Genomic DNA, 24972 nt, shown 5'->3' on the forward strand with positions numbered 1-24972 from the left:
GATGAAAAGTGACCTATGTACGTGGTTGATAAATAGCCAGAAACTTGCTGTAGCCACTCTCGCCTGATGATCTCCAGCGATTACTGCTGGCACGGTGCACACCGTGGTCAGAGCCCTGAAGTGATTGCGGGGGCTTGGCTGAGCAGCCCCGGGGCCACGCAGCCCACGGCAGCAAATGTCCTTCACCATAGGGGTGGAAGCAGCAACTTTCCCTACTGTGGCACCAAATAAGGTTTTTCTTTTTCTCCTCTGCGTCCCACATCTGCAGGGGTGGCATTTCTAGCTATTAGTACTAATTAATAGTACTGATAATAGTACTCTATTCTAATACGCCTTCATACTATTGAAAGGGTTGTAACTATGTGTGAGAAACACTGTCTGATGATGAAGTTCAAGATCTGAGATGTGCAAACTGAAGATGAAAAACTGGTCTATCTTTTGGTTTGTTTTGTTTTTTTTAAAGGACAGTAAGACAATGGTCTCCATTCCTCTTCCATTTTCTGTGCAGCCAGGAAACAAAAAAGGAGACTGGATACTGGAGAACATTGCTGTTTCTGGGATTTCAAGGACTGTTTTCAAAAGCTGTTCATTCCTCGGAGTTACCTATTTCTTAGATGCTACATTAGATGCATCGATGCCTAAGCTGAAAAAAGGCCTTTGATCTGCGCTCGCATTCCCTAGCATTTACAAACTTAAAAGTACCCGTGTTAAACTTTAATTATTCCCATGTCTGGCACTGGATGTTCCGACTACTGCTGCTTTTTTGGGATGTCTCAGAAGATACCAGTGTATGTAGCTGTGTCAAGTAGCTGATGGGTAAAATGAATAATGACTTGCTGTGTGTAGTGGTGTGTGTCTGTTACTGAAATTTAGCAGCTTCCCTGCCTTTTCATATTCTGTAAAGTGTACAGTGGTGTTGGCATTGTGTGTTCTTTTCTCTTGCTAATGTGAGTGTACACCACAGGCAGCAGCACTCAATTTACAGAATATCTCCACTTCATAGACACTTTTGGTGAGTAAATTTAAAAAAAAAAAAGGGGGGGGGGGGAACTTCTGCATACAACAGCAAATGGATTGCTATTTGTTATATTCTTCAGAAGGCATTGCTAAAGCTTTGCTATTGTTATTAGAGCATACTGTGAAATAAAAAGATCAGGGAAAATCTCCAAAGGAACAAAGTGAGACACAGCCATGGAGTTACCAAAGAAGTTGGTAACTCTTCTGTGCCGTGTCTCCAAATGCTCACCTGATAAATTTGCTCTTACTACTTAAATCTAATCGGTGGTAGTGTTGGCATCTGTCATCTGCTCAGCCGGAGCCCAAGGGCTAAACAAAGCTCACCTGCTTAAATAACAGAGTTTTTGAGGTTGTCAGTGCCCTGTCATCTGCTAGGAAATTACCAGGCTGCTCCCATGCAGTGGATTTGAGACTGATGGATTAGGCTGAAGGACAATTTACTTTGCTTTAGCCAGGTTGCAGCACCCCTTCTGCTCACTGCAAATAATAATAATAATATCTCTAGTTAGCAGCCAGGTTGGTTGTTCTACCTTGGGAGTTTGAGGCAGGACAAGGCTCGCGATCCAGTTTACCGTTCTCTTCTCTCGGTGTATGAAATGGACACCTGGGAAAGAGACCTGATTTGCGGCAAAAAAAGAGCCAGGAGGGAATGCGTCCTCCTCCTTCAAATTCAGAGTTGTGCCAGCGCAAACCAGAGCTGTTGGCCCACCCTGGGAGTGCTTCTGTGCTTGCTCTCTTATGTGAAATAGAGAAACAAAATCTGATTGTCAGATGGCTCAAGAAGATCTCCCTAAAAGAAACCTGAATACCTACACGGCTAGAAAGGACTTGGAGTCCTTGGAGAGGTCTGATAAGGAGATAGCTCCGCTCTCGTCAGCAGGTCAGAGAAGCCCCTCTGAGCCGCACAGCAGCACTGGTGGGGTTCGTGTTTCCTTTTAAGATTTCAAGGTACCCACTTGGGAGTCTAGAAATGTATATACAGGGGGCCCGGGAGCCAGGTTCAGTCTAACACAGCCTACAGCAGGAGCTCTTAGATGCTAATCTCTTGTTTGTTAATCTCCTCTGTCTGGGGAAATTTGAGGCTTCTGAGTGACAGGGAAGAAAGAAGGGTGTCTAATAATCTTTTTCTTGCAATTCAGAAGAAATTCAAGTCTGATAGTTGTGTTTTGCCTTAGGATTCGATGTTTCCAGTCCAAAGTGCTGCATCAGTTCCCAGCTGGCTGCTGTGAGTCCTTTTTAGGACACCAGGCCTAATGAGTGAAAGCCAGCAACTGTAGTGAGAGTGGAGGAGCCCTGCGTGTCCTTGACATGGCGGTCTGGCGTATCCCTGGTACTGCCCATCGCTGCCTCTGGGCACAGCCCCGGTGTTGCTGGCCTCCCTATGCATCTTTAATTTGGATGCTCGCATCTCTATCAGCCCTTAAGACCAACACAAAGTAACATTAGACTCCAAAATATGTACCGCAGGAGGAGAACTTTGGATTCCCTGGCACTGGGGGTTACTCTTGCCTGGAAAGGTTATCCGGGCACAACAAAACCTTCAGTGAATAACCTATATGCCATATAGCAGTGTCATAAGGGTTACGCCATAGGAACAAAAAATGTTGCAAGACTATCAAAGCCAACATTATGAAAGTGTTTTGAAGGTTATTGATGTTCTTCCTCTGGGAATTGTATTACCAGTCACTGATATCAAAAGTAACAAATTTAAAGAACTTATAAATGAAAGCCCTCGGAGCAAGAGCAAAGAGTAAAAATAAAAAGGTCTTGTTGGCTCACCATGTACCATATAGGCTGTGTGGAACATTAAATAGCATTTATCTCCTGTTCCTCCAGGCACCAAGGTCATGCTTGTATCCTTTCCCGGCACCTGGAGCCCCATGTCTCTGCACTTGTGCAGACACACGGGAAGGGGTGAGGGCTGGTGTGCGCCGTGTCCTGGTCAGGGGAAGGAGTGACACATGCTGCGAGGGGGAGCACAGCCCCGTCAGACTTGTCGAGCCATTTACCTGATCCAGATGCCAGCCAGAAATAACAGGTAGTCACATAGTAGCAGAGCACATCTGTACGGGGAGTCCGTCACGCCTAATGAGAGATGGTGGGGAGTGCTGCATCCTCCCGGCTGCGCGTGGCTGCTGGCCATGGGAAGCTGCAGCAGAGCCGGCTGCTTGGCACAGCTCCGGCCCCTGGGATGCTGCAGGAGCTGCCGTCAGCTTCCAACGCCGCAGGAAGCTCCTTTTCTGGTTGGCACGTGTGTGGGTGGCTTGTGCGGGGCCGGGAGTCCACGGCATCCCGTGAAACGCCGAGCTGCTGGTCTTCTCCATCTCACAGGCGTGCAAACCGTTGGACGCATCCTTAGTCCTACACCCTCTGCTCCTGTGTGCTGATGCTCGCCTGCTGCTGCTGCGAGTATACATGGTTTTTGAGGGGCAATCAGCTTCCAAATTATTTTAACACATTTGCATACATACAAAAATAGTGTAGAGCTTGATGAAGCTTTAGGAGCAGCACTGAGGGACAGCATGTCTCTGGAGGGAAAGCTTATTGCAAGCTTCAGGTACCTTCTCCTGGGGTTTTCCCATTTGGTGTTTGGAAATGTCAGCTTCCTATTACTTGGTCCGCCTACAACAATACCAATTAAAAAAATCAAAAGTAAGGTATCTTCAGGTACACATTGAACTGTTCTTAATTCACAGAAATGCATTCATATTTAAAAGTTAATAGTGTTATTGAGGCAACCTAGGCCATCAGCACATGGGAGAAAAAGCTTGCACCATCTGCATTGAAACCAGGATTTGAAGCAGTGCATTCTCTTGATATAAACTTTGAAAGCACTTGGTGAATGTCAGCAGAGATTTGAAATGAAAATTACTTCTTATTTCAGACCAACTATTGTTGCATCTCTGGCTTGGGTGAGCTGGGAAAGGATAGAAGCCACTTGGGGCACGTTTTATAATGCTGGCATTTCTGGAAGGTGATGAGGATGGAAGTGTTTTGAGCTTAGCTCTGTCTGAGCCTGTTTGAAATGCAATGACAGAATTCCCATGTAAAAGTTGCGACAAAAACAGAAGGAGGGAGAGGAGATTCTGTACTTCGCAATGAAGATGACAAAAAGTCCTCAAAAATGTCAGCTGAGGGATCTCTGGCTCACACTTGTTGGGGAAAAATAGTCTGAATGCAGTCGCAAATCTTTTACAGAGTAACAGTCTGCAAAGAGGCTGGCACCGTTACTTCATATTCAACACCTCGATATTTATGTTCGTATGCACTAATTTGACATGGCTTTGTTTGTGTTTGCGTGGATGGTGTAACATGGTTTTGAATTATTAATGCAACTGCAAGGCAGGACTCTGCTCTGCGTCTGCAGCTTAGGTGGCCATGAGGTTCCTTACTGACGCGTTGTGTGCTATCAAGCATTTGCTTTGTTTTACCCTAGAAAGAGCTGTGTTTTGCTATTAAATCAAGTAATCCTGGTATATAACTTTGGCTGTATCGGTTAGCAAATTCTTTGAGATGTTCTGAAAATGAAAAGCACAATTCAGGTGCAGGACACTTTGAAATATAAGATGACTTTGATTGTCTCCTCTGCACCACTTTCCATGCAGAAGAAATTACGCTAGTCTGGAAATGGTTGCAATATGCAGGTTTGATATAAGAAAACATCGAGGCATTGTTTAAATGTCAGTCTTCAAAGGTGGAGAGTTGGAGTGGCAGTATATGCACAGTATAGCAAGAAATCTATATGTCTGTAATAAGCCTCATTTGTCAGGAAGAGTACCTCATAGGAATTCAAACCCAAAGAAGCCTTTGCTTTGCCCTCAGAATTATTGTTTGAAGAACCTCAAGGCTTTTGCAGAATGAGTTGTAAAACCTTGGACAACTGGAGAGAGCAAGTGACGGAAGGGAGGAGGAGATGCTTCGATGATTTCCCTGGCAAATTTGTCTCCCTTAAAAGGCAATCGATACTAGATGCAGCAGCTGGGTTAAATGGATCCATTGCCGTTATGATGTGGTTTTCATGAGCGGGGTGCGTGTTAAGAAAGAATATCTCTAAGCAAGCTGAAGTAGGGCAGGTTGCTATCTGTAAGTCTTCTCTGCATGCTTTTATCATGGTTACGTTTTTATACGTGAGCAATGGCATAGCTTTAGAAGGTTATTGCCCTCACTCAAACAGCTGCCTAGGCACCTCCTGTGACCGACGGTTCAACAGCTATTGAAGTCTCAGGCTGGTCTTTCAAGAATCCAGATGTACAGTCAGAAAGGATTGAGAGGAAAACACTAAAACCCATGGTTTTGAAAGAGGCAAGAGCAGCTTTTGCTCCTTCAGCTCCTCTGCCTTGCTCTGTGGTTTGAAGTCTGGAGCCTGCCGCCGTTCTCCAGGAGAACCCTTTGCAGACTCCTCTGCGGGTTGGAGCTGAGCTGTGCTGGGTGGCCGGTGCTGCAGCGGAGAGGGATGCGCTGCTGTGTGGTGCCCCCCGTGCAGGGTATCGCCAACGCCGTGAGCCCAAGACTCGGGTCTCCTCAGCCCTTCCCAGGCAAACGCTCTTGTGCTCTCCGCCGGGTTTGTTGCAGTAAGCAGGACAGGAGATTTCCCTGCGTTTCCGTTCCCAGGTGCCAGGACACGGGACTTCTGTGTCAGCACCACCGGGTCCGCTGGGTGTTTCTAGATAAACAAAAGCAGTCCCAGCTTGTGGCAGAATTATCTTGTCCCTGTCAGCTGGCTGTGTAAATTAAAGCTTCCAGCTGGGAGCGGTGACACAGATTAAAAGAAATTTCCATTGTCCGGAAGAATAATACCTGCGTGAGAAAGAGAAGTGCCTTTTGTTTTATTTTGCTGCAGGCTTCTAGTTGTGTGGTATCGTCCTTCTGTTATACCTTTTACTAGCACAAGAGGCATTGCTATGAAAGATAATAAGCAACTTGGAAATCAATTTCTTTCTGGAACTTTGGAGGCCAGAAATTACAGCGCTGTATTTTTCTGTATCTTTCAAAGTGCATATTAAATAAATACGATCCCCAGGAGTATTCAGAGACAGCTCTTTGTATATAAAATACCTTCAAATATATCACTTTTGATGATGTATTAGTAAGTATTTGGTATTTGTTCTATATTAAGACTCTTACTTTGCTGCTTGCACTATTTGAATACTGCCCAATGACGACCAGGCGGATCCACTGAATACTGATCCATTGAATACTGCCCGATGATGTCTGGGCGGATCCCGGACCCCACGGGATTACTGTCAGGCGCATGTACAAAGAAAAGCTTATTCAGAAGTCTCCTGACTTTTCCCTGGACAGGACTCTGCTTGTTTCTGGGATTCTCTTGGGGCAATTCAAATCAAAACACCGTATTGCTAAATCCTGAAGACCATCCTGGACCTTTCTTTTAAGGGAGAGACAAAGACTTCAGGGACTGTTTCTGCTCCCTTACTGCCATCTCCCAAGATTGTCCGGCAGGATCCTCTGCACATGGCTCTGCTGGAGATCTCCCACGGGCAGTGCTTCTGCAAGGTGCAAGGAGAAGGTGCTCGGGACGGGGCTCTCGCTCCTGTTTGTATTCAGGTGTCGCTGCCAGCACGTGGAGGACAAATCAGCGTTTCAGGCAAGGATGCTCTTTGCAGGCTGGCTGTTAGGGACCTGAGAGCAACGCTCCGGAGGAGCAATGGGGATTTGCCTGTGTGACTGGTGTCGTAGGGATGGGACAGGCACAGTTTGTTATTGGGAGAAACGTATGGGTTATCAAGGGACGCCAGGAGCAGCCAGAGGAAGAAGAAAGATAAAGAAGGATTAAAAAAGAAAATAACAAAAGGAAAACCTGTATCTTTCTAATCCAAACTCTGCCCTGCGGTGGCTCTGTACCCCCTAATCATTCTTTTGAGACATGGCAGGGGGGTTGGAACTAGATGATCTTTAAGGTCCCTTCCAACCCAAACTAATCTATGATTCTATGAAATGTAGAACAGAGTACAATTACTTTCCTGATTACACTTTATCTTCCCTTACCAAAGTATTGAAGAGGAACTGGGGAGCACATTATAAAGCGTACAGCCGTATTAAATCTTGATTCTCTCTAAAACAATTGCAGGAAATCTCACTCTTATAATTACATGAGGGTCGAAATCACTTTTTAGCTTTGCAAGCCCTTCACACTTCGTTGTTCCCTTGTTTGCGGTACGTGGAGCTGTATCGGCCTGTCGCCAGTCTCTTGTCCCAAAAATCAGTGGATCTAAACAAACAATCTCAAAAGGCTTTGGGCTGAAAAAACTGGGAAAACGACTGTGTTTTGGAGTTGTGGGCTGACTGACCTTTGGAGGCACCTGTGGTATCCATAGGGTGTAAATCCTGCGACTGCAGATGTGGTCAGGATGTGGTGATGGAGGGGACGGCCACCGCCCCAGAGGGGACCTGCCACTCCTGTGCCCAGGCAAGGACAATGACATTTAGCAACCGCTCCTGAGCCAGTGCATATGAGGATGCTGATTTAACCAGGTTTAAAACCATATATGCACCGATGTGTCTCTCTGCCTGGCTGACCCCAGGTGTCCTCTCCTCTAGAGGAAGCTTTTGAAGGGCAATAAGTTCCACCGGCTCTTTCATGCAGCTGCAGGCATAGGCTGTAAGATTAATTTGGAGAGCTGTACAGGCTGAAATGGATTTCCCAGCAAAAGGGGTCCTGCTCTGCAGCACGAGTTCTACTTTTGCATCCGGCTCTGGGGTCCCCCCCTCCTCCAGGTGCTCCAGCGCTGCTGCTCTGGGGTGCCAGGGCTGGGCTGTGTGTGTGTTAATTGTCTCATTCTCCCTAATTAAACATGCCTACCTCAAGATAACTTAAGGCATGGGGTTGTGCGTTCAAAGTCAATGTTAGACTTTTTGGGGTTTCGCTGTTACTGTGAAAGACTAATATATTCTAATGTATCAGCTGCCAGGTTGACTTCTAATTGAGGTCATGCCTTGGAAATCAGTTCAAAGATAAAGAAATTGCTGGGATTCAAACCAGTAATCTTGTCCAAAGCTAGCATTTAGTCTCTGGAAAGAAAAAAATCCTCCTACTTCTGTGTCCGTGTTGTGTATTTGTGCCTTGTACTTCAGGTACCCCAGGCTCCACTCTCAAACCATCGGAAATCCAGAGGAAACCCTCCAGATAGACACTGCTATAAATAGCAGAAGAATCTGTCATCTGCACCTCCATATGTCTGGGAATGGTTTCATTCCTTGGTTTGTTTTTAGATAATACGTAGATGATGCTTGGATGCTCCAAGTACCTGTTTCCGAGTTACCTGTGGGTGCTGAAACATCATGTAATGGCAGCCTCTCAAAACTGCAGAAACCTTTTTGTGTTATCTTTTTCTGGATGATAATCTGTTAGGTATTAATCCAGTCACCCCACAGCGATGGATGTGAATTATGCTCCCAGAAAGCTGAGATTCCTTTTCAACCTTTTGGATGGCTTGAGGAATACAAAGTAAATCTCATAAATGAATAGCTATTAGAAAAGAAAAAACCCTTTTAGAATTTCAGGGGTGAAAGGGGAGGGAGGAGAGCACAGGAGCTGCCTCTGCATCCCCCTGCCATGCTCCTCTGCTCCTTCTACCCTTTTCCTTCATGGTTTAGCCATTAGGGCCGGAAAAGGCTGGTTTCACCTCTCCATGCTTTCAATAATGCATAGTACTTTGCAAGTTTGACATAACAGAAACAACACAGGTATCCAGCGAAAGCCAGGGCGCCTGGCTGTACAGCGGAGCAGAGCTAATGGCTGCTGCTCCCAGGGCTGCATTTGGGGGTAATTTCCGTGCAGGGTGGCTGGGATTAAATTCACCGATGCTCATTGTCCCTGAGGATGATTTCTTTCCTTTTGTCCTTCCAGCAGGCACTACAAATGCAAAACTTTCAGCTTAGAGGTATTTTTCCAAATAAAGTATCTTTAGCTGTGGTCATTGGTGATTTGGAAGCCCCTGCCAGTGAGATTTAGCCTTGAGCTGGTTGCTATTGCTGAGCAGCTGAAAGCTGGCCAGAAATGGCTTTTGATTTTTGCTTAAAAAAAAAAAAAAAGGAACAAAAAACCCATGCTTTGGGATGGGGACAGCAAGAAGAGAGAAGATTTTTTGTGATTATCCTTCTCTGCCTGAGAAGGGAGACCTCCCCTTGCGGGGGGGACTGACTTTGGGTAGTAACGAGCGAGCAGGAAGCGGTTGCTGAAATGAGAAAGGTTTCCCTCGCGGCCCTGCCGGCCCGGAGTGCTGGTGGTACCTGCCATTCCTTCGTCCGAGCATTAATCAGCCCTTCGCAGGCTGCCCTCCCTGCCGCCAGAACCGGGGAGCTGGAGCAGCCCGGCTTGTTTCAGCTTTGTGTTTCTGCTAATGTGAAAAATACAAACATGGAGTGGGCTGGTGGAACAAACAATAGCTGATTTACTTGGTTAATTTAAATAGCATGGAGTGGGTAGCGCAGGGAGGCTGCATCGCTGCTCCAGCAATCATGCTGGGAGGGAGGTCTGCAGCGCCATTACGTGCTATTATTACTTTCTGGATAATGTATACATTTTCACTATCACGTAGTTTTTCTCCTTCATTTTTCATGGGAACTGGCACTAGATTAATGGTTAAGCCATGGAAGAAACGTAACGCCATGCCAGTCTGATTTATTGACCACTTAGTGCTGATGAAGCTGCAAACAAGAGTCAGACAGATGTTGCAGCTGCATTTTTCTTGATCAAAACTAACAGCTTTTTGGGCTTTTTTAACCGCTTCTTGCGCCGTCTCTTGTTTACCCTACAGCACCAGGGATACTGGAACAAATTCCTTCACCACCCGAAGGAGACTCTGCTGAGGAGGCAGACTAGATGCCTCTGGTGCAGCGTGCCAAGGAGACGTGCCCAGGTCAGGGACAGATGGCAGCAACTTTGACTCAGATGCACGGGAAGCGGAGCAGCTCCGCAGAGGCTCTGGGTGTTGAAATGACGGGCGGCTTTCCGAGGGGCACGTTTCCAGAGCCATCTGCAGCCCAGTCCAGGGCTCCCTGTAGGACCACCCTGCCGCGCAGGGGAAGGGCTGCTGCTGTGGCGTGTCCAGTCTGCTGGCACGTTTCCGGCATGGAAGTTACCTTTGTAATTTTTCTTTTAGTCTTTCATATCTCTCTCGTTCTGCTGGTAGGTCTCCACAAAGAAATAGTGATTCTCTGCCGATCTAGAGTTTTCCAAAACATACGTATTCTCTTAATTTGTGTCAAAACATTTCAGTTTACTAGGTAGATTGGCATTCATGAGACTTGCCAATCCGAGGTCAACTTTTAGATGTAGACATAAGGAACAAGCCTGTTGGTTTTGTGTTTAGTTTATATGTTTTTTTATATAAAAAGTATAAATTCCAGTGCCAACCCACTGCTGAGGTCCACTTGCTTCTGCTGCAATGAAGCCAGGAAGCCCCGTCGTCCTGACTTGCCTGGTGACAAACAGGCACTACCGGGCTGTGAAAAATACAGGTTATCCGAAACAAAGGAAGAAGCATCTGCAGAACTGCCAAGTTGCCCGATGCCGCGGCGGCAGCGTGTCCTTGCTCTCTTCTCTGAAACTTCTCTGAGAGCAAGAGGTGTCTTTACACGAAATCTCTGAAGCATATTACTTTTTATTACTTCATCATCTAAATTACTAATTACATTAAATTAGCTGATGGAGACTATTTGGGTGTATAGGTAATCATTTTTATTATCTGAATCTTTTCTGAATTATGCATGAGGACCGTAATGTTTCAGACCTCCCCTTCATCACCTCCCCGGTCCCGAGCAGCGCCATCCCCTCGTGTTGGAAGTGGCTCAGCCCACCCCGTTAATTCCCCGGGAGGCCCCGGCTGTCACCTCAGTCACCTTTAAAGGGTAAAACAGGACAGTTGAAAGCGAAACATGGTTCCATTTTGTGTGGTGACCTGAAGATTTGCACTGCAGTGTGGAAAGAGAGGATGCGGTGTTTTAATGTGTCCTCCTCTGGCTGTCTTTCGTCTGGGGCAGATGATGTGCCCTGTGAAATGGAAGGTTTTGAACACGTAAAAATTGAACATAAAAGGTCCAATTGTTTGTCTCCAGGAGAATCTCGGGAATAGAAGAGCCGGTGGTTTTCTTTGCTTTAGCACTTTCCAAAACTGCTCCAAAATAAGTTGTTAGCAGTTTCTTACTAGGTTTTCTTGCCTCTTCCCTGTGCAATAGAACTCTTCTTAACATAGGCTGCAAGAATTTGATACTGCAGTCTAGCAGAATCTTCACTGAAAATCTCCCGCTTGCAGTTTTCATCAATAAAGGGGAAAAAATGCAAGTTCCTGCTTGCATGTCTTCCTAACTTAAGAGAGCTTCTCCTCCAGACAGAGGGACGCATCTGTGTACTGGAGCCCTGCTGGGTGCCTGCATGCAAGGGGGGATGCAGACGGAGGGAGGGCACGCTCTGTGGGGCTGCTGTGCTTGTCATGTTGCTGTACACGGTCACCAGGTGAAGGGGTGGTCTTTCAGCTGCCAGCACTGTCTTGCCAAGCCTCAAGGAGCTGGGAGATGCGACCAGCTGCCCCCTCATCTCTGGGATGTGCAGGATGCTCCCCGCATGCAGGGTGCACAACGGGGTGCGTGGTCACCCCCGCACCCAGCAGCGGTGAATGCCGCCCTGCTCTTGCCCCTGCGCTGGGCTGGGTCCAGGAGCCGCTGTCCGGTACGCCACGCCTGGCCTCGGTGCTCTGTTTTGCCTGTCAGAAGTTACCTTCCGCTGGTCTTTCCTTGGTGCAGGTGTCCACGTACTGCTCCAGCCCTCTGCGGGTTTCATAAGCAAGTGCTCCCATTAGCACAACCTTTGCAAACAAATGATGGCTTGTGTTCCCTCTCCCACTCAGAACTAGGGCTCTAACAGCATTAATGAAACATTAGAGTTTTAATTACACCATTATCCTATTTATTTTTATAAATAATTCCAAAGCAGTCGTTAAAGTTTGTGAACTTAGGAGTAAATGACTTAAGGGAAAGAAATCAGCTTCTCAATCTTGTTATTATCTATTGTACAATCTCCCTGGGATGCCATTGGGAAACTAGCGGAGTTGTTTCTGTTGCTGTTGCTAAGATGATTCATTTACTCGCAGGGTGGTAACAGGCTGCTCAGCTCCCTACTTGAAACGCCTGTGTCAGTGGGACGGCGCTGCAGTGCGTCAAAGCGGTGTTGCATCCCCTCTCTCAGCCCCCGTAAGAAGGTGCACAGGGAGAGAGGGGAGCATTAAACAGCCCTGCGGGAGCAAGCGCCTTGCAGTTGTTCTGCAGCAGTTCTGCAAAGGACAAGGTCTCTTCCAGTCCCGACCTTCTGCAGCTCACTGTTTTCATTGCAAAGCTGCAAGATCTTCAAAAGACAAGAAATTTCGGGCTTGTCTGAAAAGAGCCTGTCCTTGGGGCACTCTGTAACACCGTTTGTGAGCCTCCTTGGCTCTTCCTTCCCTCTTTCTGCTGCTGTACATAAAGCGTGGCTGGTACTGATGTTCTTGGGTGAATTTCTGTATATTCAAAATAGCCCGATGTGGACCAGAACTGATGAAAGCATTGGATCAAACAGACCGCAGGTCCCTTAAACCAGAGCAGATTACCTGGTGGTTGTTGCAACTGGTGTTTGCCGGACTCTTGCAAGTATTCGGTGTTGTATGTGTTGGAAAAAGGGTTCACTCTGAGCACACAAGGGGAGCAGGAGAGTTGCAAGCAAAGGGCACTCAGGGTGGGGGGAAGCTGCATGCAAACTCCGTCGTGCCTTGTCTTTTGGCACCTCTTTTAAAGAACAGCTCTGATCTCGGGGAAATCTGGTACATACTGGGATCTAATTACAATGCTTTCTGCCATAGTTTTAATTAGGAAGGTAAATGCAGAGAGCCCTGAGCGGAGGGAAGAGGCCCAATGACATAACTTTTGCTCTGCTCTCCCCACAGAACCCAGACATCGTGTTGGTGCACTACCTGAACGTCCCTGCCATCGAGGACTGCGGGAAACCATGTGGCCCCATCTTGTGCTCAATAAACACAGACAAGAAGGAATGGGCAAAGTGGACAAAAGAGGAACTCATCGGACAGCTCAAACCGATGTGTGAGTATCTGGAGGCTTTTTTGCTCTTTTGCTTTACGAAGGGCTAATTCGGAGTACGCTGTCTCTTGCTGCCACCAGCCTTCCCTGTGGAGGAGTCATTTGTCACCGTCAAACTCAACTTACATCTGCATGCACTTTCTTCTGCACGTTCAACACTTCTGGGATGCATAGTATGAGAGCTGCCCAGACTGTCCCCAAAAAGGTCATATCCCAAAAAAGGTCTGCTCCATGCACTGTGAAAAAATTGTACCTATGGTCTTGCATTTTCAAGCGCCATTTGTAGGCACCTACTCAGTTGCAAAGAGCCTTTGCAGTATTGGCAGGGAGGCTTCCCCGAAGGGCACTCCATGTTTGTGTGGGTTGCTGTTGTTTACAGATGGACTCCGTGGAGCTGGGTGTTTCAGGGTGGGTATCGTTGACTACTGTTCTAAACTTTGCAGTCTGAAGGGAAGACCGCTTAGATGCGCAGAGTGATTGGGAAGTTTGCTCTGCAAACAGGCAGCTCTGTGGAGTTCTCTGCATCCACCCTGGCCTGTATTTTCTTTCACATCACAAGTTATATTGTATGTCTTCCTCTGGAGAATATGTCGCAATGCGTACACAAACATCTTTTTGCAATGAAAGAAAGTTTAGGCATAATGTGGGTCTGTAAGCAAGAGAAAATTAACTGCAGGAGCCACAATACCAAATCTAGGTGCTTGCATCTGAGTCAACAAATACCAGGTCTGCTTTTCTCCCTCACCCCTGCCCCCAGTCGGATGCTGGTGTCGTGCCCGGCTTTCCGTAATTAGAGGTCACGGCCATGAAGTACATTTTGATGTGTCTCAACCACCAGTGAAAGATCAGTCTCACGCTGACCGCAGCATTAGTAATCTAAGTTTGCACCGCTCCTTTGTTGCATCCCGAGCTCTGCAGGCCCATGTATTCCTTTTCCACACAAAGTTGGAGGGCAGAAGACAAGCAGAAGAGAAGAGAGAAAACGACACATTTGCTAAACAGAATATTGCCCCTGGGACTGATAACCTTAGACAGAAATCCAAGATGTTGAAGGTTTAGCTGAGACTGGACAAGTACCTTAACATTAAACAGGAGAGGAAGTGGTAGCCTGCTAAAAAATCTGCAGTGCATCAAGAAAATTATGTTGAAAACTACAACGAACTCGCCGTAAATTTAGTAACGCTCGGCTCTTTTATGTCTCAGGAGGGAAGAGTGAAATTCTGCCCAATTATTCAGAGTATATGTGCATGTACACGTCTCTGTTTATGGGTACGTATCCTGGGAAACGCATCCTTAGAAATGTAGCTAAAATAAAAGCTTTAGATTCTGATAAGACCTAGAAAACAAAGAAGACACAGATAACCCTGTTCGGGGAACATGGAGGGGCAGTGCTCGCCAAGAAGCCATCAGACTTGGTTCCAGTATTGGGTGTGCCATGAAATTCTGGAGCCAAACACATTAGTTTCATCACATTTTTGCATTAATCACATTCTTTCACAGACTTCACAGTTTGATTGCCTGATGTTTCCAAATTTCTCTGCCCTAAAGCAGATTTGTCAATGACTTAATCAAAGCGTTGTGCGTGGTGTCACTGGTGAAGTGACAGTCTCACCCTTTTACCTGTTCTGTGTTGCAGTTCATCTAGTTTTATTCCTCTGGACTTGGAAGCTGTGTGAGGTTTTTGTTGATTCTTTTGTTTTCTTGGTTGACATTTTTCATAAGAATTTCACATTTGAGACAAGTTAGTGATGATACAGCCAGGGTGTGCATGGAGGTCTGAAGCCAAATGCTGTACCTGCAGGAAGGTTTTTGCATCCTGTTTCGGACCATTAGTGTCATTCAGAATTAGGAGGAGAAGCTGATGCTAGTTCTACCTTTGGGGAAAATGCCTCCTCCTGGTCAGAGGCTAGTGACAGCGTCCAGTTCTTGACTCACTGAGAACAAGTGCTGTTTGTTCAAGTCCTACTCAGCCTGGACCGGAGTCAGGTATTAAAGCTTTTGACCTCTGTCAGGTATTAAAGCTTTTATATCAGAATCTAGGATAGCAGAGAGTCAGTGGTGTGGCAGCCAAAGGCTGGGAGCATGTTCTCTTGGCCATGTGCGCCTGGAGAACTAAAAGTGATGTGGCAGATGGCTGGCAGGGAGAGAGGCATCGGTCTGAGAGTCCGAGCCAGACAAATACATCAAACTGTTTTTCCTGAAATGCAGAGAGACCCTGACTGGGATGAGCAGGGAGTTTGCTCATGTTTCCTGCATCTGTAATTCACTCAGCTCCCTCTTCCTTCCCCACTGCATCATCCCAAAATCAGTCCAGGCTTCAGCAAGTGTTCGGCAGGCGTTCCGGACAGGCACAGGCTCCTGGTACCGGACTGCGTCACCTCCGTGAGCAGAGCAGTGCGTTGAGGTCTGGGCTGCTGAGGGGTGGCTCCTCCTGTCCTGGTCTTGAAGACCTCTGCGAACCCAGAGCTTCTTGACTGGCTTCAGAGGTGTTTTTTCCTAATGCTGTGACTGTACTTGCCCCAGTGGTTATGGATGAAAAAACCACCTTTTCAGGGTGGCCGTACAGCTCTGAGAGCTTTATGGAAACACCATTAACTTGTTCTAACATAGCTGATCTGTGAACTAATTAAGAGACTGAAATTAACCCATCTGAACATCTATGAAAGGTAAATACTCACTGCGGATGCTCTGAGAATTTGGGTTTTTTCCAACATCTCCAACTGAGTTGAGACCGTAAATAATTAATTAATCAGCCTGACTTCAGTTTTCATGGCTTTGGATTTTTGGTTTAGTTCTGGTCTATTTGTCGCCTGCCTTCACGCTGGGACCTCCATGACCTCCTGATTGTCCTGTCTGGACTATCGCTGTTGGCTTGTCAGACCTCAGTTTGGCAGTCCTTGAGACTGAAGGAGACAAGCCTGGAAGGGCTGGATACACTATTCATGACCTCCAGCAGGATGAGTCCCATCTCCTTCCAGGCTAGGAGACGGGGCGCCTTGTCTTAGAGGTGTAAGCATGGTCAGGGAGCGCAGGGAGGGCTGTAAAGCCTCCACTGAAACATCCTGCTGCTGATGGCAGACGTGTGATAACCTGACTGTTGGCAGTGTCCTGACTGGTTGTCTGAATCAAAAGTGTCGTCGTGTCTGTTGCTTCTGTACGAATTCAACCTTTCGGGACACTTGTGCAAAATGAATAGCAATAATACGAAAATTCTGCAGGAATGTGGTCTGAGACACCTGTAAGTCATTTCAGGATGGCTGGTATGAAGAATGGGCCTCAATTTGGCATTGCTTTCAATTCCCCCCCCCCTCTTGTGCCCTGTTATAGTCTCGCTTTGAGATTTCTCTGAGCAGATTAGCAGATGTCCTTAGAGGCATCTGGTGGTAAAAGCAAAATGCAGTGGCAGAATCCAGCACAGCAGAATTCTGTATATAAACTCCATATGATCAGCAAATTGTGGGCCAGCTCATGTTGGGGGTTTCTCCAAATCATCCCCTTTTGGCTTTCTCATCCCTCAGCTGGCAAAGTATGAGTTACAAGCTCACAGCTGGTGCTACGTTGCAATCCTTGTTTCAGGTCCACTATAATTAAGAGCTGTCTTTCTTTCGGAAAAAAGCTTTTTTCATTCCTCTGCTGCTTGGAAACTGATTGCTCCTGCTCGTGCTGCCTGCACGCAGCCACAGCTGGGGAAACTGGAGGCTTCACGTGGCACCCGTCAGACTTAATACCTTTGGGCATAGGCAGCTCTTGCCTCTACCTGGAGTCACCAATTCTCCCTGTTCTGCCTGTGTAAATGAAACAATCTGGGGCTCTTGGAGGTGACCTGAAACTGCATCCCTGTGTTGTTGCAACTGGAGAGGGCATTAAAGGTTTGTAGCCCAGAATGAAGTTTAAATAGCAGTAATCGGCATTAATAGGGTTTGAAGAATTGAGTTGTTGGGTATTTTTATCTTGACTTAAATTTATATTCAATTTCTGTAATTGTGTTTAAGGGTCTTTTTATATTTAATCTTAAAAGATCAGTTGTACAAAAATGCTACGTGGGATGATTTTTACCATTCCCCAACCGGTTTGTCAGAGCTACAGAGTGACCCTCAGTGGAAACTGAGGCTTGCCAGCTTAGTTCCCACTGACCTCCACGTAAAAAGTACCTTAGATTTTTTTAAAAAGAGTTTGGTTTTAGTGATGCCGATGTCCAGTCTTGCTGGAGTAGTACCTACATGTTACTATAATTGGCCGTGTTTTTTTATTAAAAAGAGAATACAATAGTAGGTGCTAGATAGGTTCTTATATCCCACCAGCCTCTCGGACTTTGAGTACCTCCCATTCACATCAGCTGCATGGCCAGTATCAGCCGCCTGCTCCATTTCTCATCTTTGCACCAAGATGCATCTCCTAACCCTTTCATTGCCGCAAGTGCGGTGCTCTAAACGTGGGTCCCATGCAAGAATTGTGGTTTCCTCTCCCTCTTAGATCTGTACTGACCTTTATGTCCCAGGGGAGCTAGCTTGTTCCCGTGTCTATAGGGGCCACTCCTTAGGAAATGTGGCTTCCCTCGCGGGTGAGTTTTATCTACTGTAGAAAGTTCCACTTTGCCAAAAGAACAAGATTAGCAACCGTTTTCCGCTGGTGCTTTGGGCAGTCTTTCAACTGCATTTGGAGATATCGCAGTGAAATAATCCTGCTGGCTGAAATGGAGTGTTGATAGCAATCCAGTATGAACCGGCCTGTTAGCAGTAATGGAAATTAACTTGAGGAAAGCTAAACCAAATAGTATCCTGTCCCCCTAAAAGGTGGATATTAAACCCGATGCAGCAATTACAGAACCTCTCTGAGGATGCCGTGGGCACACTGGCCTCTGTGTTCCGTTCTTCCTTGGTATTTATCTCCCCTCTTAGCACTCGGCTGCAGTAGCTGTTGGGCTCGATCCTGGAGCATCTACGCAGGCGGCGGGCCTCTTCCCGGCAGTTCCACCCAAGACTTCAAGAACCAGTAAGGGTTGTCCAGGGGCCAGGGTGGCTTCCGGCCGCCCTGCGAGCCCCGTGGATTCCGGCCGCGGGCAGAGCCGAAGCGCGGGCCTTCCTCGCGCGCCGTGCTGCTGGAGGACGTTCCCCCGGCCGCCCGCGCGGCCCGTGCCGCGCAGGAGTTAAGAGGCCCCGGGGGACGCGCGCGGCCCGGCTGCGCGCCGCGCCCGGGCCGTCGCCGCCCGTTCCTTATCCGCGGGCGCCACCTGGCGGCGCGGGGCGGCCGCCCGTCCGCCGGCCGGTACCGCTCCGGGCGGGACGGCGGCCCGGGCCGCGGGGGGAGGAGGGGCCCGGCGGCCGGGGGACCCGGGGTTCGGGCGGGCGCGGCCGTGCTCGCTGCCTCTGGGCTGCCGCGGCGTGGGCGCCGTTCGCTCGGCTGGGCTGTCGGTACCGGCTGAACTGAAGCAGAGCTGGGGACGAGCCCCTTCGCGCTTCCGTTACGCTGCACGCCGTTCCAGAACTGAGCGAGTCAGAGCGGAAATTTGGAGTCTTGCGGAGGGGAGCAGGCCGGTGGCAGCAGCTTTGTCCTGATTAACGTTGTCAAAGGCGAGAACTCCTAGCGTGGTCTGCGCTGTACGAGAGGCGAGTGCCGCGGAGAACGGTCTGAGGGAGCCGGCTTCGGCACCGTCCTGCCGCGTGCGAGCAGCCTTGAACTTCAGGTGGCTGTAAGGAAAAGCCGCTTTAGCTGCGAAGAGGAGTCGCAGAAGTCCCCCTCTGAGCGGCTTCAGAAGAGTCGGTCCCGCTGGCCCTCTCTGAGGGTGACTGAACCGCCCGCGCTCCCGCTTGCTATTGAGCATCCAGTTGCATCTGAGCAAACCTTCAAGGAAAGGTCTCATTTTGGAAGAAAGACTTCTCTTTAAAGAATGGCTAAGAGTGAAGCGTCTGTGTGAGTCCTTACAAAGACATTAAAATTCAGGAAGTGTCATGAAGAAACGGTGAACGTGCAAGGTGATCTTCCCCGCCTGCGTCCCTAGCAGCGAGGGTCAGGAAATCTTTCCATCGTAACCAATGATGAGTGGAAGCGGAGGGCTGGAAAATCAAAGCTGAATTGTGTGTGGGCGTCTGGATACGAAAGGATAAATCTAATGAAAATCTCCTGCAGCCGAACTGAGAAATCAGAGCAAAGCCTTTACTTCTGTCAACACCAACGCAGCGAAGATTGAAGGGACAAGGCTGCCATTTCCAATTGACCATTGCCATGGAAACAGCCTCACGGTGTCAACAGTCGGTGGAGCGGGATGTAGGAAGCAAGGCGGGCTTTCGTTCCCATCAGCAGGACAAAGGACCGGCTCGCGCTACGGTCAGCGCTTGTAGGATTTTTAAAGCGTTTTGTGTCGGTCAGGAGCGGCCGAGGGCAGGACTCTGACGCGAGGGTTTGCAGCGGGCCATGCAACCTACATCGAGAGAGAGGCAAACGGAAATCTGCCCTTGATTATTCCAAATATTCCCGCTCGGTCAGGCTATCCAACTTACCTGTTTCATGTGGGAGATGTCATCATTGTTACTCAAAAAACAAAAGATGGGCCCTTACCTGTCAAAATGGGGCAAAGGAGCAGCACGTAGGGTATAGGGAATGGCTTCGTTATGTAGTGTACATATACATATATGTGTAAGTTGTGTTGTACGTACGGGATACAGACGAGCAAGAGCTTTGGAACAGAAACAGGAAGCGTAAAATGGATGAAGTGGCAAAGAGGAACATCTAAGACCATTCAGAAAGGGTGAAATGATCAGATGTAAATGTGGGAAGGTATTTTAGGGACAAGATTTGCTTAGGGTGGAGGAAAATGGTCAGGGTTTTAGCCATTGATGGTGTTCGGTCTAGAGTGAAGGTGAGACAGCAAGGTAGGCTTGAGGTGATGTGGAGGAGGAAGACATCTGCAAGACTGGAGGACTGCAGACCTCGTAATTGTGGAGGACTGAGTACCACCAGCAGCAGAAGAAGGCAAAAATAGCCACGGTGTTGTAATCATGTTGAACAATCATATTTTTCGGTGTGCAAGTTTTCTTTGGCTTCTGAGCTGCCTTTTTGCTGGTAATCTAGATAATTTTTCATTCCTTTACTCATGATGGTCAGACAAAGTCCTGACAGTGCTAATGAACGGGGAGCCGCTCGGCCAATATTGGAAGCTCGTATTTATTGTCTTTTCTTCAAAAGGGAAGAAAGAGAAGAAAGGTGTGAGCCCATGCTCACAAAAAGAGGTTGGAGGCATTTTTGCTAGGAGTAGCATTAGCACTCTGAATTGTGGACCTTCCTCCAGCCTCACTTCTCTTCTTCAAGCACCCAGTGAAAGACCAGTAATTCTCAGCTCCGCTGCCTCAATGCTACAAGCGCTGTGCAGAGGGTATGTGGCAAGGAATATGTTGCTGCTGTAATGCAGCAGCTTTTAGACCCGTTTGTGGTATCACTGGAAAGTGTTGGAGCAGTTCACAGCTTTCCTTTTAAATTATAAGGAAATACAGGAGGAGTCTGAACAGAAATCCAGATTAAAATACTTCCCAGAATTTCTGTTAAGCTTCTGTCGATTTTTTTTTTTCCTTTTTTTCTCTGTGTTCCTGCATTATGACTATATTTAATCAAACATAGTTCTACAGTGGTTTCACTTTTTGAACCACTAAGAAACAGGAAGAGTGTGTGTGTGTGCTTTTTATTAACCTTCCTTTCATAATGCACTTTCTTCCCTATAGAAATCTCCTTTCCTGCTGATTCATTATGTGTCAGGAAGCCAAGCGTGACATGTTAAAAGCCATCTTGATAGTATTTCGTATTCAGTACTAACAACTCACCAGCTCGCAGGAGTTTTTCTTTAAAAGGGGGAGGGAGAAAATCTGCATATTGGATGTGCCAAGACAGTGGATAATTTGCATTAAGCATCCAGACATTCTTTTTTTACAATCTGTCACCCTTCACTGGCTTTTTATTTTATAACCTTCATAACATACGGGGAGCATAAGCACTAAAAAAAGTCACACCACGTGGACAGAAGCTGGAGCCGGAGCCCTTTAGGATCAGCTGGAGCAAGGCTAGAGAAGGACCTTTCCTCAGCAGCAACAGATCCACAATGGGACTTTGTTATACTGGAAGGACCTGAAAATAATAGGCGTGGTACTATAAGTATCCAGCTATAAAGCTGTCTGTTATTTCTTAGCTTCCAGCTCACAGCTGGATTCAGACTTAAGAACCATTGTCATGAATACACAAACCATGAAGATGATTCACTTACTAGTCTTGCCCCCTGTAATATGCGGCTCATCACGGGACTGAGCAGCAGTAAGGAGCAAACTCTGACATACTGGCGTAAAATAGACTTTCTATACCTAGCAACACTAGGTAGAGAAAGTGAGCTCACTTCTTTAACAAAGCATTTCTGAAGTAACCGGAAATAACGTAATGCAAAGTTTCTCAGTAATAATTACAGTTCGGTAGCTTTATATAGTATAGACGAAAGTATTCCAAATATGTTACTGCATTTTAATCTCTCTGTCAGTCTGGTTTTCTGCAAAACTGCTATTTGAACATCACTTATCAGGCATGACATCACATGTGCCAGAAAAGTGTACCTAGAATAATAAAATGAACGTGAGTGGAGGTACTGAAGTGGTAAGCATATATAAACTTACACTTAGGCATAATGACAGATACTGAGTGTTAAAAGGAAATTCAAAATTGTGAACGTACTAGAAAGCAAAATCTGTTGGGTACGATAACAATAAATGTGGTTGTCAAGCAAGCATAGAGGGACTCATTACTAAACTAACTGCAGCACTTTAAATAGTGATATGAGGAAGAATACTTGTAAACCTTATTTACAATATTTCTGCAAGTTATCTGGCCCGGCCAATAAAAATACGAATTCTGTAATATAAAACTAGACCAAGATGAGATGCTGTTAGGCAAAGTAACATCAGTGGGTGATGAGGCGACACAGCAACAGGTGATAAAAAAAGCAATAAAACTGCTTCACAGAGCAGATCCAGGAACTCTGTTCCACCGGCTGCTTATGACATACCAAATAAGCAGCATCAAAGAGGAGAATAGGAGATTCACGCGGTATCCTGCCTCTTTGACAACGGTCATTAGCATCATAAACGTGCCCTCATTTGCTTCTGATCTTCTTGCATGAAGCAGCTTACAGCTTGTTGCTCCAGAGTCTGCAGATACTTCTGGCCGTATAGTGATTATCCGCCCAATGTGCTGTTGCCAGCGTTTCACAACCTCACACTGAGGACCTTCACTACGCAGGGATCTGTGTATTTGCAGCTTAATCCTACAAAGCTGAAGTCCGTGGGACTTTTAATTTTGATTTGGTACATTCTGGTTAAGGAGTTTAGAATACAACGTGCAAGGAACGTGCTTTGCTAGAGTACAACAAAGACGCTCCTGAAAAGAAGCAGCTCTTCAGGCCTGAGCTGCCAGGCACGGGGACATCTTGGAAATGATGTTGCCACCAACCAGCACTTTCCAAAATCTGCAAGTGAGCTCTAGTGCACACAAAGAATAAATAAATAATATGCACATATAAATTGCTTAGAGAGACATTAAAGGAGATGGAAGATGCTGTGAGTCAGTTATTATGGAGAAAATATTTTATCAAATGCTATTTCTATTGTAAGTCAGGTTGAGAATATCACTGTTATGTGAAATTCTGCATCTACAACATTCTGAGAGGGAGCCTTTGTTCAAGTAATTTACGTGCATGCAGTTTAGCATTCTTTTTTAAATAGCTAGCAGGCCAAGAGAGTCCCCAAGAACAGAGACCTTCAGTTTGCAACGTGTTCTGCAACATCACCCTCCTGTCCGTTTTCCCAAATTACTAAAAAGTTGTCCAAGTCTGAGGAGGAACTCACACAGTGTCTGTTAGTGACTCCTAAAAAATGAGTCAGTCTTTACTGCTGCCGACCAGGATCTGACAATGAAGACCTGGCAAAAGGTTTGTATTTGCTATTATACTGGCATATTTTTGGCTGCTGATTTTCTTATAAAACTAACTAACATTGTTTTCATATTAGACAGAAAAAGATTCCAAAATGCTCCTTGGAATTGTACTGTTTTACTTCAATGAAACACAAGTATTTTGTTGCTTTCAGGTTTTTAATGAAGGTTACGTGCACTGTTCAGATAGACCTTACAATTTTTCAGCTTGCTTAGAGAGCCACCATTAACAGCAAACTGAAATAGAGAAAGATATTCTACTGAGGTGGTTTTCCTCTGTACGTACCTAATCCAGGAATTGCATTTGGAAGCCTGTGGATATCGGGGAGCAGAGAATAGTAAAACAATAACCGTTACTGTTGCTTTTTATAGCTCTCCTTCAGTTCTGACAAAAAGCAGCAGGAATGGGTTTCTGCTGTTCTTTTGGAGTGGCTTTTGATGGTTTCTAGCATGTTTTTGAAGTTTCTGATGGGAAGTGTTACCATTCTCTTTGCAGTTCATGGCATTAAGTGGACATGCAGCAATGGAAACAGCAGTTCAGGGTTCTCAGTGGAACAGCTCGTGCAGCAGATCCTTGATAGTCACCAGACCAAACCGCAGCCTCGGACACACAACTGTCTCTGCACTGGTACCTTGGGTGAGTACCTTGGGAGGGCACAAAATGATCACAGCTTAATCCAGACTTGGAGCAGGGTTTGTAGTACTGAAGTGCTGAAAATACTGTATCATGAAACATTGAGACGCAACGAACTCGGAGGTGATAGAAGAAGTCTTGAGCATAAAAAGATGCAGCTGGAAGTTCTGAAAAAAAGGTCAACACTTTGTAATGTGCAAGTTTAATAAACGCTCTCCATATGTGACCTGCTCAAAAAGGTGTATTCTCTTCTACGTGCTCAAATTTTGTTACCGAAGCCTCAAAATTTTATGTTCTTCCATCTTCAGCCTCTGAACTCCTTGCTCTGCAGCCTGCTTTGCTGAAGAAAATGGGCTCAGGTGGTTAATTACAAGGTATCACTGGGATAAGACAGGTTTTATTTAGGTATCATGAAAATACAGGAGATTTCTCTCCTGTTAAAGAAGATGGCTTTGTTTTGAGTGAGACTACGACAGCAAGAAACAGCATCCTTAGTATTAGCATTTTATATAGAGAGTGGGAAGCAGAGTGATTCACTTTTCCAACTCATCTGCTTTATAGCCACCCCTTCCTAGTGTTTTGGTCAAGTAAAATATATGACGCATTAATTAGTCTTCAGCAAAATTTATAAAGGAAAGCTGACAGTACTTCAAAGGGTTTATTTTTCCTTCTTTTTTTGGGCAGTTGCATTATACAATCAAGATTTAAGTAAGAATGATGACCTCTGAAATACCTGAGTTTGGATTAAAATTCAACCCTTAAGGCTCAGCATTTGATCCAGGCTTGCAGATCTGAACATGAATCCTTTTATTCTTCCCTTTGATGTTTTGTCTTGTGCTAAGTCTGCTGTATGCTTTTTAACATAACAGTAGGGCTTTGTTTTGTAACGGCTTGCACATTGACACATACATTCCCAATTCCTTACTGTCATCCGCAAAGACAGCAGCATGAAAGCCTCTCCCTTGTTCCTGTTCATCCCTATACCTAGGAGAATAGAGAGATTTAATACTGCATTTAGTCTCAAAAGCACTGTCCTGAACTACTTTAAGTGACCTGATTCAAATCCTGAGCATATAATAGAGAAGTTCCCCTTCAAGGGCAAGGAACAAAAGATTTAGCAAATTGCAGCGGCTACACGGACGCCTTATGTTACCCAGAAGATGGCATTTATAATTGTAGCCATTAGCTATAAGGAGGAGGTTTCTTTCCCCCTTTAGTCATTATACAGTACCATAATTAATGTTCTTACCTCATTCTAGGGAAAATGAATCAATTAAGGA

At 46.3% G+C, this 24972-nt stretch overlaps 1 protein-coding gene across 6 annotated transcripts in view; it reads left to right on the top strand.

Moving 5' to 3' along the window:
• Positions 1–24972, top strand: part of CAMTA1 (calmodulin binding transcription activator 1) — a 326965-nt gene that overhangs the window by 249958 nt on the left and 52035 nt on the right. For all 6 annotated transcript variants that reach the window (XM_072884097.1, XM_072884090.1, XM_072884094.1 and 3 more), the window contains 2 exons: positions 12951–13104; positions 23555–23695. In XM_072884097.1, the coding sequence (XP_072740198.1) occupies positions 12951–13104; positions 23555–23695 (295 nt within the window). The remainder of the gene's footprint in view (positions 1–12950; positions 13105–23554; positions 23696–24972) is intronic.

This window comes from Ciconia boyciana, chromosome 19, assembly GCF_034638445.1.
Source record: "Ciconia boyciana chromosome 19, ASM3463844v1, whole genome shotgun sequence".
Lineage (NCBI taxonomy): Eukaryota > Metazoa > Chordata > Aves > Ciconiiformes > Ciconiidae > Ciconia > Ciconia boyciana.